The 14,339-nt window shown below is 44.0% G+C and overlaps 1 protein-coding gene across 4 annotated transcripts in view; it reads left to right on the top strand.

Annotated features, from left to right (window-relative positions):
• The window catches only part of LOC146185894 (nephrin-like), a 710,707-nt gene that overhangs the window by 506,283 nt on the left and 190,085 nt on the right, over positions 1–14,339 (top strand). For 3 of the 4 annotated variants that reach the window (XM_084606825.1, XM_084606824.1, XM_084606827.1), the window contains one exon: positions 14,323–14,339. This exon is cut by the window's right edge and continues 37 nt beyond it. The exons of the other annotated variant lie outside the window; for it this stretch is intronic. In XM_084606825.1, the coding sequence (XP_084462951.1) occupies positions 14,323–14,339 (17 nt within the window). The remainder of the gene's footprint in view (positions 1–14,322) is intronic. 4 annotated transcript variants of the gene reach the window in all.

Raw genomic sequence — 14,339 nt, forward strand, 5'->3', positions numbered from 1 at the left:
GGCTAAGCTACATATTTAAGTTGTAGGAGAAGGAACAGAGAAAAAAAAAAAAGAAAGGTACGTCTGTATGTCAATGAGCACATACATATAAGTCGACATTTTGACATTACGAGGCTCAAAATTGACTAAGAGAGAGAAAGTTAAAGACTCCAAATGCGTTCTGGACGGCATAAAGATATATACGATATTAGACGGTGAATAAGGGCTCAAAAAAGTCGTGAGAAAAAAAAAAGAAAAGAAACAAAATGTACTCACAATGATTCCCTTCCTCGGAGATGGGTCAGGAAGGCCTCCGAGCATATTAATCTCAGCTTAGGTTATGTGTGCGTTAACATTTTTATTATGAGCTTCCAAATACAAGGACGACAACAGCTTGCAGACGGCTCGTAATACATGCGGCTCTGTGGAGTCGCCATTTTTTTAATAACGTAGGTATGTGCCGGAAAGGTTCGTTCACTTACTTTTCGTTCTGCACTTTAGAAGAGAAGAGCCTTTCCCTATCTTGAGCTCAGTGCGATGATAACAGGAGCCGAGGCCCATCCACAATCGCCTGGTGTTTAGCGTGCTTTCATCTCCTTCACAGATAGGCAGCCGTTCTTGACTTCGACGTCGAAGTTCATTGCTGACTTTCGTAGAATGTCGGTATGAGACTGCCGCCCTTACAAAACATTGCGATTCACTCCGCCTTGTTCTATCATAGGTGAGTTTGCTTTTTCGACACTTCTGGTGATAATATGAAATCCCTGTAAGGATTTTGCAGCACTAACGTTTTTTATGCTTTCTTCTTGACCTGTCTCCTTGACTTCCAACAAGAAATTTAGCAGAACATTTTAGGGGAACCAGCGGAGACACAAAGCAATATGTGTAGCTAGGGCTTGACGATTTTTGTTGAATTCGGGTCCGAAGCCAGCGCACATAATTAGGTAGTTCTCGCTTTCGGAGTATGTCCCTGCTCGCCCTTTTGTTGCCGGCATTTTTGTTCTGTCTCAAGAAGGAAGAGAAGGAGAGAAGTCTGGAAGTTGCAGCGCTATTTTGCAGCTGGAGTTAACGCCTAGTTGACACGGAAGCAGTAAACATTTTCGGCCGACATAATGATGCTTGTCCACATTACTGCGGTGTTGGAATAGAGGACAAGCGGAAACATCGCGTGAAATTTCGCAGTCTGTCTCGGACGAACCAGCCTCGAGAAGTGTTTTTATCATAACGAAGTCCAGACAATTTTCCAGGACGCTATAAGGAAAAAATAAGTAAAATAACTAAGCGAAAGACCAATTCTTGTTCCAAATGTCTTTTTTCCAAAGAAATGTTTTCTTCGGTAATATCGCACGTCCACCATCCTCATACTCTTATCTGACTCTATAGCGTTGAACGAAGTCGTAAGAGTGCAATAAAACTGAGAGTTGAGCTAGTTTGAGCATAATTTCTTAAAACACATAGCGCAACAAACGAAGGACAAATGCTGTGTGTTTTAAAAAAATCGTAAGAAGTTCTGCACAATGTGCTTCACTGCAATTTCCCCCGCAAGGAAGCATGCAGTTGCTGAGTGCGCACACGAATCTCGATGCTCCCGAGCAGACGCGATTTCTCCCAGCGCGCGGTCCGGATTTAATGCGTACGTAGATAGGACAGGCTCTGACAGGAAAAGCTCAATCCTTTGTATGGCCGCGAAATGTTGTGCCTAAAGCCGAGTAAACCGCGTTGTCCAGCAACCACCTGTCCCGACATCGGCCCGCCGCTGCTTGCGCAATCCGCAACCAGAATCGCGCACTTATTTCTGCTCGTTTTTTTTTTTTTTTTTTTTTTTTTTTTTTATAAAGGCAACATCCGCAATAGGAATGGTTTTTTTTTTTTAGTCACGTTCTCAGTTATGCGCCTCAGTCTGTGCAGTGTACAAAAACGTGGTAATTTTCTTTCGTTTACCTCCCAGCTTTACCGTGAAGCAGTGCTTGGCAGTCGGAGCTCCACGCAGGAGGTCCCTATAGAATGTATTCTTTAAACACAAGAAAAAATATTGGAGACCTAGCTATAAACAGGTTTCTTCTGATAGCTTGAGTGATTTTCTGCTCTGCATTTTGCCGGCTAGAGCGTTTAGTGTCACAAGAGGAATCCATAGATACCTACGCGGGGACCTTTGACACGTTAACTGCACCTTCTTGGGTGAAATGGTAGTTCGACAAATACATTAAGACGGCGGCTGCTCTGACAACGTGGGCTTATGAAGTTTTATGTTTCTGAAAGATGGGGAAAGCCCTGAAACGAACTTTTATGATAATTAAGAATTCATTCAATGTTTCTTTTTTTTTTTTTGTTTGAACAGTCCTTACACTAAGCCTAATAACGCACGGTTGTAAGCCCGGGTGGCGGAACGCATTTTGCTGAGTAAGGAGCAAAGTTCAGTTTCATCAGCGAAATACACACCACACGCAGTGATCATTGTATAATGATCTAAAATCTATTTTACAGGGTACTAGAACAATAAACAAAGAGATCCTTTCTTGTTTTGCTACATGAATCAATGGTAAAGCTCCATCTATATAGACAAATTCCACCGAACTGCTTGAAGACATTTCAAAATCGGATGAAGTAAATTGCCGCATACAGGTATCAGCGTCATTATTTAAAATTCGTGTTTTCTAATGTCAAGTATAAAACGAACTACATATTTGCAAGAATTCTGCGAATAAACCCTACATTGAAATCATTGATGGGTGTCTATTTCCTTTGCCACGAATAAAATGTAACAGTATATTACACATATTTAATGAGTAACGCTAGCAGTTTTCTTTTGGCAAGGATGCTCTTGAATGAAAGCATTATTTGTCGCAGTTATCATTGTCAAAAGCTTTACTGCGCGTCCAGATGGTATCTCAGCCCTTCATGGCTTCAAATAACACGCGAATGTTCGCATATCAGTCACTGCATATACAAGCATGTGTTTGCACGCGTGCGTGTACACGGAACATAAACCAAGAAAACGAAAGCACAAAAGCCCGATGCGATTGTTATTGAGGTTTCACTATTGATACTCAGAATAACTGCCTGCGCCATTCAATTTTTAAGTTCGAGCGCGCGCGCACGCATGCGTGTGTGAGTGCGCGTGTGTGTGTGTGCTTGCGTGCGTGTGCGTGCGTTTTTTGTGTGGCTAGGACCTAGTGTTTTTGGTGCGGCTAGGACCTAGTTTTTCCTGATTTGCGCGTACGCACACGCACACGCACACGCACACGCACACACACACACACACACACACACACACACACACACACACACACACACACACACACACACACACACACACACACACACACACACACACACACACACACACGCACGCACGCACGCACGCACGCACGCACGCACGCACGCACGCACGCACGCACGCACGCACGCACGAGAGGAAAGCGTAACAGGGATAAAAGAAGTGCCCTGTTCCGCAGGCATACCACCAGAGCCGAGAAATGCATGTGATGTCGCTCGGAGTAAACCCACAAAAACGTGGAGCGGTCTCGCGTGTCCACGTTTGCCTGTTGACGCACTCCGCCCCGACTCCCATGCGCGTGACATTAACGCATGAATGCGAATCGGCCGAGACGAAATGCGTGCGTGACCTGCCATTCATGAAGACCTTCCTCTGTGGCTCACAAACGGATGCCAGCTCAGCGAACAGTGTGCACTGAGGTGGCCCATGAAGTGTGCATCCGCTGAATACTAACACGTTCCTCTCTTCCCTCGCTTATTGCAAGGACAACTTCTTGTTTTTGTCTCGTTGCGCTATTCTGTGTTTTCATTCGATGTTGTCGTTATGTGCGCGTGCGGCATAATGCTAACGGCGCACTAGTCGTACGCAGGCACGCGTGGAAGACGCATTCGCTGAATACGCTACGCAAAACCACTCTCATTGCATTCGCTTGCTTGCTTTTATTTTTAGTGGTTGCCCCAGAGAAAGATAGCAAATAGTCACTCGGCTAGAAGAGTTGTGAAGTGCTAGGGTTGAGGTGACGCGGGCAGTCCGTGTGTACTAAATATTGCGAGCTCTTCTTGCAGCGGAGGATTTATGGGATCACATGGTAGGTAACTCTTGATACGCAGTTTTTTTTTCTTTTTTTTTGGGGGGGGGCGGGGGGGTCCACACAGAATCTGTCTCCATATCGTTGTTGCCGGTAAAAATACTAGCAATGTGTAAGTTCGAATATTCAAACCACATCTCAAATGTTACTTATTGATGCAGGGTTAGCTCCATAAACTTGAGCAACGCGTTGGTGTGAAAACAAAGTTCACGAGGACGACAAAAAAGACGGTATGGACATTAGCAAAATATATGATTTAATCAGGAATATAAAGAAAAGAAGTTTGGTATTTCGATGTAGAGGTGCAGCAGACCCACTACATTAGCAAAATATGTGATTTAATTAGGAATATAAAGAAGAGAAGTTGGGTATTTCGATGTAGAGGTGCAGGAGATCCACTGCGGAGGAAACGTACTTCAGCAAATATACTGGGAGTGTTCACTGCTGTTACATATTCGAGCAAGAAATATATGTCCATGTGTTGTAAGATTATCTAGGATTGTAGTTAGTTTATGCTGTTCGAACACTAACATGTAGAGCACGTTTAGTCAGTATGGTTATGAATTAACAAAAAGATGGCTCTTTACGTGGGGTGAATATACATTGATGATGAAAGTTTTTTGTAATAGAAGTTTAAGGAAGATATCGTATTATTATTGTAAAAATATTGAGAATAGTACTCAAGACTAATAATAGAGAAAGTCCGGACCAGGATAAAACGCTGCATTTATTTGTTCAATGCCGCCGTGCTGGAATGAACCACTTATGAGATGAAAGGAAAGAAACGCTGACCAAGCACTCAGGTTCGCTATGCTGGAATACCGTTTTCGCACTAGAGCGTCGTTGTTGAAGTGCATAATATTCTTTCTTTCTTTATTTCTGTCAATCAGGATGACCCGATCATATCGTGGTGACTTCTTTGAGCACAAGGTCAATATTGGCCAAGTTCACCCAAAATTTACGACCAAAATTTCAATTACCAAAGATTCGACCAATTTCCCGCAATTCTTCAACCGCGATGAGGCGGCACCACGATGTGGGCGGAGCTGAAAAGAGTTCGTTAGCTGTTGGAAGGCTCGACAACGTGCTAAGCAGCGGTGCATAACGGTACCAGTGGTCTTTGTTATCTCAGAAGCGCCAGCAAAGTAGTTCTCGTGTCTTTATTTATTTTCTTTCTCCGCTCCACCGCTGTGACTCCACGCCTCGCCACGTGGCTTTTTCTCCCCTGCTTCATCGCAGATCGCTACTTTCGGAAAGCGGGGATGCTCGGTACACATTATTCTTGCCGAGGAAACGCCACAAGAGTAGGCGCCGGCTTTGGTACATTCACTCTCCACGGCCGAAGCGCTCCGAGGGCTCATTTAAAAGAGATCAAGGCACTTAAAAGCGTAACGCGGTTCTCGGCGGCCAAATGATAATGTCTCTTTGTAAAGTCCTCTTTCATTAAGCCTACGCAAGCAAAAAGGAAATAAGCCAGGACTCAGCTGTCTGCTTCCTCTTGCCGCGCTCGTTTGATGTGTTTAGTTCCTCTCTGTTTTGTTCCTTCACTTTTTTATTCTTTGCCGCTTAGCTCCTCTCGACGTGTATCGATGACTCCTACGACCTGAAGTCGTTTTTGGGAGATTATTCGTGTGTGTGCGTCCCTTGCACAAAATGCGGCTACCACACGAAGTCAACCTCGACGCGATAGTGAGTATTTTGTTTTTGTCGTTAATTTCATTTTCATTCTTGCTAGAGTATTCGGGACGCCTTTATAGAACAGTGGATGTTTTTCGTAATGCACGCTTTCCGAAATAATTTATGTTGAACGTCGTTCGTGTCCCTTTTGTAAACTATGTTTCCTCCACAACGCGAGATGAAAGCCGGATGTGGCGAATAAAATCATGATGTATTATTTTACCTGCGCATTTATTACGATTGCAGAAAAACGGAAACCGCGTCACTAAAGATTGTGACTTGCTTTCTGCAACACTTTCTTCCTTTGAGATCAGATTGCAATGACTTGGTCCGTCTGGTGATTAATTTATCACTAGGAATGTAAGAGTTTATTGTTATTAATTAAATATAATATTAAAATCACATTGCTTTAAAAAAACAATACTGTGTGCAATATACTCAAGCTAGACAAAGTTGACGATTGGATGAGTTGATGTTGCTTTATTTTAAAACCAGGCAAAAAGCACAACACAAAGAAGAGATTAGCACAAGATGCGGTTGGTCTTGATAATTATATCTTTCTGTTGTGTATTTTGGCTGGTTTCAAGATGAATCTAGGCAAATGCGCCCGCTAGCTTTGTCTGCACCTGATTACTCCGAGATAGTCGCTAATCGATCACATAATACGTGGAAGTTATTATTACTGGCGTCTTTTTGCTGATTAAATCTTTTATCGGTATCCACATCATCTTTGCAGTAATTTTCCAGGTGACGATATAAACGAGGGTTAGTCAAGCATCATCTGCATTTCTTGTTTTATAGTTTATTTACACGACGATAATAGTGACACAAATACACCACCTTTCTCTGTGCTCTGCTCCTTATCAAAAATCTTGGTCCCACTGAGTCTCAACCTTACAATTTATTTATAAGAAATATGGTACAGATTGGCCGTGGAAGGGCTTTAACAACCGCGTCGTAGTCGTCGATGTTTTCGTAAATAGACGACTTCGCATAATGAACGATATTTGCGTAAATGGATGATTCTTGAGCGGCTAAAGCAGATAACAGCCTAAGACAGCGAGATATGGACTACAGCGATGGTAGACCAATGTCGACAAATCCAGTTAGCTGGATATTTTTCACCTTGTTACACGCCGAGAATTGTGTGCTTTTCAATATAACAACACGCCATCTATGGAGCGCGCCATATGAGACGCATGTGTGCGTGGTCGACTGGAGTACTGCCAAGCTCAGGTGCTGGACAACACTGCGACGAGTTTCGAGCTCGCTTACGGTGACTTGTCTTGTTGGGCAGGTCGATAATATTTAATTATGTCGTCTTTTCTCACAAACCTGTAGACATGCATGGAGAGGTACAAAGTGACTTCTCGACCGACCGAAGACTTTTCTATTGCAAGAAATTCGTAATTTTGTGGTCTCATGAGGCAAACACATTTGAAAGAAAAGAGGCTATACATAAAAAAGTATGCACACATTGTGCACATATAATTTTGAGTAAATTGTAGAATGAAGACAGCAGATACTTTTTTCTGAAGCCTGTACGCTTCTTGTAAACTGACGAGGAAATGAAGAAGCAATTCGACCAAAATCACAGACACAATTACTCCTCTCTGCGTTTCCACCTCTAAAACGCACTTCTAACGGCTTTATAAAGATAAAAAAAGTTCAATTTCAGAGTGATCTTCGTATATTCAATGCGCAACCAGAGGTGAGCACAATTCACTCAGAAAGGGAACGCTCAGAGACAAACGAGGGCCGTCAACGGAGCTCACAAAGGATGAGGAAATAAACATCGAAGAAAACAAAAAGGGGGGGGGGGGTGGAGACGAAAGACACGCACGTCCATGATCATCAACCGCAGGCAGCCATCTCCGAGACGGAGCATCGACCGCAGCGAAATCTCCCGGCGGACGCAGCCTCCGAGAGTTGTGCTCTCCGGGCATCCGATATCGCAGAAGGAATTATTCTCCTCTACCCTCTACGGAGCCGAAAACTTCAGTAGAGTGCACAAGCACAGCTCACCAAGGACTCGAAAGAGAGAGACAGGGACCTGCCGCGTAAAGCAACGGCAACATGGACCACTCGTTGGAGCAGGCCGCGGAGGCGAGGCGTCGAAAGAGCCTGGTGCTCGCGCTGCTGCCGTGCGCACAGTATAGGCGATAACCGGGCTGCTGTGCGGGCGTCTATTGACGACTCTTTTCGGCCGCGGCCGCTTTCACTCGCGATTTCTCCTGAGTCGGGTCCAGATTGGACGCGGCGGCCTCCCCCCTCCTGGGCGGCGCACACGAGCGCATCGATCGCTCTCCGGCAACGGCATCACTTCAGAAGCTGGTTTGTTATGTCAAAACGACAAGCATGCGAGGAAACTAATCTTTCCGAAATTAAATAAAACGACAGAGAATGCATTAAAAGGCTTTTAGCTTGTAGAGGCAATATCTGTTGCAGGCTAAAAAAGTTGGGTGATTGAAGTTTTTGATGCAGAAGTACATTTCCAGGCTTAGTCGCTAAATATTCGCAAGGCTACTTTTGTGTTCACACTGAAGAGCGCACCTCGGCAACAGTAAATACCCGCCATGTATTTGGAGTGTAGCACTGGTAATGGTTACGTGTAGCACCCACGTGCCTGCAGGCATTGGTGCGCTGAGGGAGGATATGCTATATTTTTTTTTTTTTAAAGGAACTTAGGAGAAGTGCAAGGTGCAGCAGAGGTAGCCGAATAAGACCCTATTCTAGTATTTATACTTAGGCTTTCCCAGGGTTCACTTATCGAGGAGAGAAAAATGATCACAATCTGTGTTCTGAGCCAAGCGCAATAATATGGAATGTAATGCAGAAAAAGTGGCCTTGTACTATTTCCCATCGTTGTGATTATTTATTCAAGGTATTCTTGTTCTGCGAAACGAATTCGGCGTCATAAAAATACGGAACCATAGCCTGTGATGTTCACCTGATGGAGGACATTAACTTTGTCCACATATACGGAATAATCGACACAGTTGATAACCCAGGATTTGTGTTCATGCAACCAATTTCGGTTTGGGGTATATGGGCACTGATTCGTGCGTTCTCTTGGGGTCGAGAAGGCAGGTGTAGTTGTTTTACAGCTCGGGGCGGCAAGAAAAGGGGCATTTTTAGCGTGCAAACGTGCACTTCCTAGGACGTAGCAGTCCAAATGTGATACTCAAGCAATCCTTAACTCCACCGATCTCTCTGAAATCAATTTTCACGCTCTTGCAATTTCTTTTTTACCTTCCCATATATCTTCGTTGCGCATTCATCTATGGACGAAGCTCCTATTAGAAGCTACAAGAGATATTTCAGCAGCCTGCACCTTGAAGTTACTTCTTCATCGAACCCGTCAGCCCAAGAAGATTGTTGCCCCTATAGGATTCGTGTCTTTATTTATTTTAAGCACGGACACGTGACGGATGATTCACAAATGTGAAAAAGCGGAACTAAGCAAGGCTCTGCGCGCATCGTTGTATTTCTGCACTGTCTCTGTAATGGAGAAGTACGAAATAGCCAACCAGCAAGCCAGTGGGGCTCTCAAATTTAGACTAGCCACTTAATAAAACCTCTCGCCTTTTTTTTCTTCTTTTCTTTTTTGATGCCGGGCTCACACTAATTATTCAATTCATGGCGGGGCACAGCCGCACCCAGCGTTTTCCCCAGCAAAGGTGAAAGAGTTCAGTGAATTAATATTCGAGCGCCGCAAACCAGCACGCAACTGGTGCCGAAAAAATTGGTTATGTCTTCCAAACAAAGAATTTTCTTAATCTGAAACGGCAAAAAAAAAAAAAAAAAAACCCTCTTGCTAACGAGGAACATATTTCTTTGCTATTTTCGCCACACATAAACTAAAAACAAAAATGATTTTTCTATTTATATGTGATCTACGCCGAGCCACATAACTGCATCGCATAATAAACACCATCGTGGACGCGAGCTATAGCGGGTAAAAGTGGATGTAGACGTATTTCAGCACTGGTAGTCTTGACGGGGGAAAATAGAAAAGGTGCGGGGGGAGGGGAGGGAAAAGCTGAGTGAAATGTATTAGAAATGTCACGTTACACTCTGATGGCTTAGATTCCGCTTGGAGAAACTTCGAACCCTGTGCCCGCGAACCTCTCTTCTTGAAAACATTGGCGCTGTACTAGGATAAGCACAGATTAGGGTATGTGCGCCTGAAAAATAGGATGGCTAATGGATTAGTCCTATGACATTTTTGATCCGCGGCGCCGACCCCAACTTCCCGTCCCGAACGTTCGAAAAAATGAGTACCGCGCAAATCAAGCCTGACAGTGCGGCACACTGGGAACACGCGGAGCGGGAATGAGCAGCGGTGACACCGCGAAACGAGGGCGACGCCTCGCTGCGAGGAGAATATCGAACGGGTCGCGGAGGCAGAGGGAGGAAAGAGGAGCGAAGGATGGGGAGAGGAAAGAAAAGCGAACCAGCATGAGACAGGGGCAAGAGACAAGACGCGCGACGGGCGTGCTGACAAACGAACGTTAATGCGACTGCCAATTCCGGACAAATAAGGAAAAGCACGTAAAAAAAAAAAAGAACACTGGGAGAGCGAGCTTAAGGCACAGACAAGCTGCGAGCGAAGAGGAGGAAAAAATCGGGACGCTCTTCCCGACTGAATGACTTCCGCTACCCCGAAAGCGTGATTTTTATTGTGTCCTCCTTTGGGTTATTCTTGCGCGTTGCTTTTCCCTCACTTCGCACGCGTGTTGAGGTGCGTTATGCTAGCCTGGCGGGGGAAAAAGGGAAAAAAAAGGAAAAACACAGGATGACCGCCTTGACAAGTGTGACACGTACTACGCGAGTTGGAAGCTGATCACCTCCAGCAAATGGCTACGGCCACTGGTGGGAAGCGTCACACGGTCTCTCGCACACGGCATCCAGAACGAATACCTTAGCGTCTGCCATGTTAAAAACGGAAAGAAAGGAAAAGGCTTAGAGAAAAATATGTCGCTCTGTATAAGTACCGAATGGATGAGTGGCAAACACCAGCAAGTAAAGGTTAACGATGTAGAAAGGGGTAGTGGCGTTTACGAGCGACGAGTCGCGATTTATGAAAGAAAATAGGCCCCATCGCTGAGTGCTACCATATTTTTTCCCGTTTCCGAAGTAGCATGTCCACTCCTACTATTATTTTCGACTGGGGAAAGATGTAGAGCTTCTGGGACGGGACTTTAGGATTTTAACATTTATTTTTCGATTTTAACAGGGCGTTGTAAGACGCCAAAATGACACTTCTACGCTTTTGATGGAACGCGCAAAGTGCAATCCTGCTTTACGAAATAGATGAACACAAAATGATTCAGCGAGCATGCCAATGTGGTGCGTACAAGAATTCTACTGGCGCTTCTTTTCTTTCCTTTTTTTGTATGAAATAATAAAGCTTTTATGCGTGATCGCAACACGAGAGTATTTGTGCTGTTGTAATGATGCTGAAAAAGTTTAATGACGTGCACACTGCCACGATATGCCGTCCTCAGTCGTATGCGGAAGATACCGGCGTCCTTTAACAACTGTGGCGCTGGAAAGGCACGGCTGCATCGAATATTGTAAAACTGGATAGCATGCGTTTTTCATTTCAGCGATGTATAAACAACAACGCCTGATATTTTGTGAAGCTCAAGCTGGGGGGGGGGGGGGGGGGATGAACCGGCAGACTTGCAGTGCAAGTCATTGGTCGTGTGCAGTACAAAAGTATCAGCGTGCAATGCATGTTCGTGAACTTGCACTGCTTTCTTTCTTGCTCTGTTAAAGTGGTTAAACTGAAAGCGTGTTTATTTTCATTTTTTATTGTAATTGCCTTCTGGTCCTCAGCCTTGCGCGCTGAGACTCTCATTGGTAGCCAAAAACAGGGAATACAAATAGAATTCAGCCGCTTTTTGGCGCCTATTTAATCTCAATTACAGCAGGTATTGGCTAGTATATGAAGGTACATGGAAAGTTGGCTACATACGTTTGTATTCTTTCTACTTTGAGCTGCCCTTTACCATTATTGAGCTGTGTGTTTGAAGCCAGAGCAATTGCTAAGGAAAAGCAGCCTTTACACAGCTAGCAGCTGATATGTCCAGAGAGATAAGTCAAACTTCAGTCTATGTAATTTGAGATAATTATTTTGGCTCAAAATTTGTTAACGTGGGCAGTCTTTTTTTTCTGGTGCAAAGTAGCTAATGATGTTTATTACACAAAAGGTTTATTTATAAATCTTGTAATTAACTACATAGATAACGTTAAAAACATTTGGACTTAGCCACGCGTACCCCGCTTTCATGCGTGAAATCATGATAAACGCTTGCTCTATCTTAAAATATTCATTTCAGACGCCCACTCGCTTGACATCAATTGTCAAGTTTATTTCGTCATAAGGGAATGCATATATCTTGAAACGTGGTTTACAAAAAGCAGACTTTCTGTTAGCTTCACCCTAGTCATAACCAACTAGTCTCGTCAAAGAAGTCTGCTCTGGAAAATTGATGACAAGGAGGAAGCCGCCCAACTGCCTGCGCTAGATATGCATTATGTATATAGCCAAGACAGTACTCTGGCTTGAAAAAAAAAAAAATCCAAAGCGAAAGTAAAGCTAAAAGGAAATTTGCAATTTTTCAGCTGCACGGGTAAGAGGAAAAACAAAGCTGTCGCAGAGGCATGCGCTCGGGCTCCTTGTGAAATGCCCGCAGCTGTTCGTAATGCCATTGGAATATTATGGCGGAACCACTCGCCGTAATGAGTATCGAGCATACGCGTGGCTCGGGAATTAAATACGCCAATCTTGGTTTTCTGTCACCTTTTCGGAAAGAGTGCAAAATAAAAATTGATGATAGCTCACAACATTGAGCAGATTGTTAGGCGCTATTATTTTTATTTCACCGCCCTTTTATCTCAAATATAAGTGCACTAAGAGGCCGGATTGTGAAACAAAAGCTAAGGTAAGCGTGTCTAATACGATTGCGGAAGGAAGCATTAGGAAGCAAAAAATACCAAAAGAAATTTCTTGCATTCATCGGCCAGCGCATTATTTACCCTTGGGTGGCCGCCACATTAATAATAAAAAGCAAGCTTAACTTAAAAGAGCAATTTCTTGAATGTTAAAGCGCACAGCTTTTTCTTAATCGCGCCGCGTTCGCTCATTTGCCCATGCCCTCCTTTCCCAATCAATACTGCGAGGCTCGTACTAAGCGCTTACTATTGTTTCTGCTTCCTTCCAATCTCACTACCCTGTTGCTTTAACATTAATGAAGATTGAGGCACCCCAGAAGGCTTGCAACACTTGGCGGTCCAGCGCAAATCGCGAAAAGGCGCAGAACTGATATAATAGCCTCCCGGGCTCTCTGTACCTTACGTAAGAGTCGGACGACGCTTTCAGTTCTTTGGTTATAGTCGGCGTTTGCCAACGCATTGCCAGATAAACTTCGGCTAGTCTGTCGTACTGTGCGTTGTTTGTATCGGCGGGATGCACCCCCACTAAACAATGCATTGTATTGAGAAAACTTTTGTAACACTGAACGAGGCTTTCCACTGCGAATAAAACAGTTACCGAACGATTTTTCTTGATAAAGGTCTTTTCTTTGTTTCTTCTCTGAAAATTTAAACGGTGAGGGCGCACACTGACAGGAAGGTATTTTTAAAATGCAAGTATTGAACGTAATACAATTTGTCTATTATTGTCGCATGCAGTGTCTGCGCTTAAAGAATCAAAATAAAAGAGAGAGGCTCCAGAGACTGTTTAGAGAAAATAGCTACGCTAGTAGCAAATCGATATGGGCATGTCTGAAAATTTGTATGACAATATTCATCTGTCAATTTATTTTACAGCCGTAACTTGCAAATGATATTTTTAAAGTGCCTTCAGTTTCGTTTATTTGTTTCCGTTGAACAAGCTCGAGAAAAGCATTACTTCTAACTATTTTACCACAATGTATTTTTTGGCCACATAATGAATAATGCATTTATGCTACTGAGGTTGAATGCAATGAAATACGTTAAAGAAAACGTGCCATATAATAGATAAAGTCCGCAGCACCTAAGAGACACACAATTCAAGGTCGCTTCCACTGAAGGCGCTGAAGTGCGTCTTGCTTCACGACGAAAAGAAAGCACGCGAATAGATTCAGCTCACGTGTCAAGGTGCCGGCCAAAGACTACATGACGTCTTGAAAGTGCCGAGTGTTTGCACTGACAGCGCGCGCTGAAAGGTATACGTAGGAAAAATAAGCGCACGTTAAGGCAATTTTATTACTGTTTCTAACACGCGGGTCTATTTTGGCAAGTGCTTTGGAATATCTCGACAGAAAGCGGTAGTGTCTTGCCAATGTAAAGCACTGGAGGTAAGGTGCAAGCTGGTGTCGTCAAGGGCAGCGTGTTTGTATTTGCCGTTTAAAAAGCACTGGCATTTTGCACTTGTTTTCTTTTTCTCTGTCATATCTTCGTTAAATTTGTTCGAGATGTTCTGCCGTTGCCTGCGTTTGACTGCCTTTTTCGCGGCGCTCGGCGCGACAGCGCCGCCACAAGCACTCAAAACTTTTCTCCTCTTTCTCTCCTATGTCTCGCCCTCTAGGATATCCGATGATAACG

The sequence above is a fragment of the Amblyomma maculatum genome, chromosome 6 (assembly GCF_055883805.1).
Source record: "Amblyomma maculatum isolate TAMU_Amacu chromosome 6, ASM5588380v1, whole genome shotgun sequence".
Taxonomy (NCBI): domain Eukaryota; kingdom Metazoa; phylum Arthropoda; class Arachnida; order Ixodida; family Ixodidae; genus Amblyomma; species Amblyomma maculatum.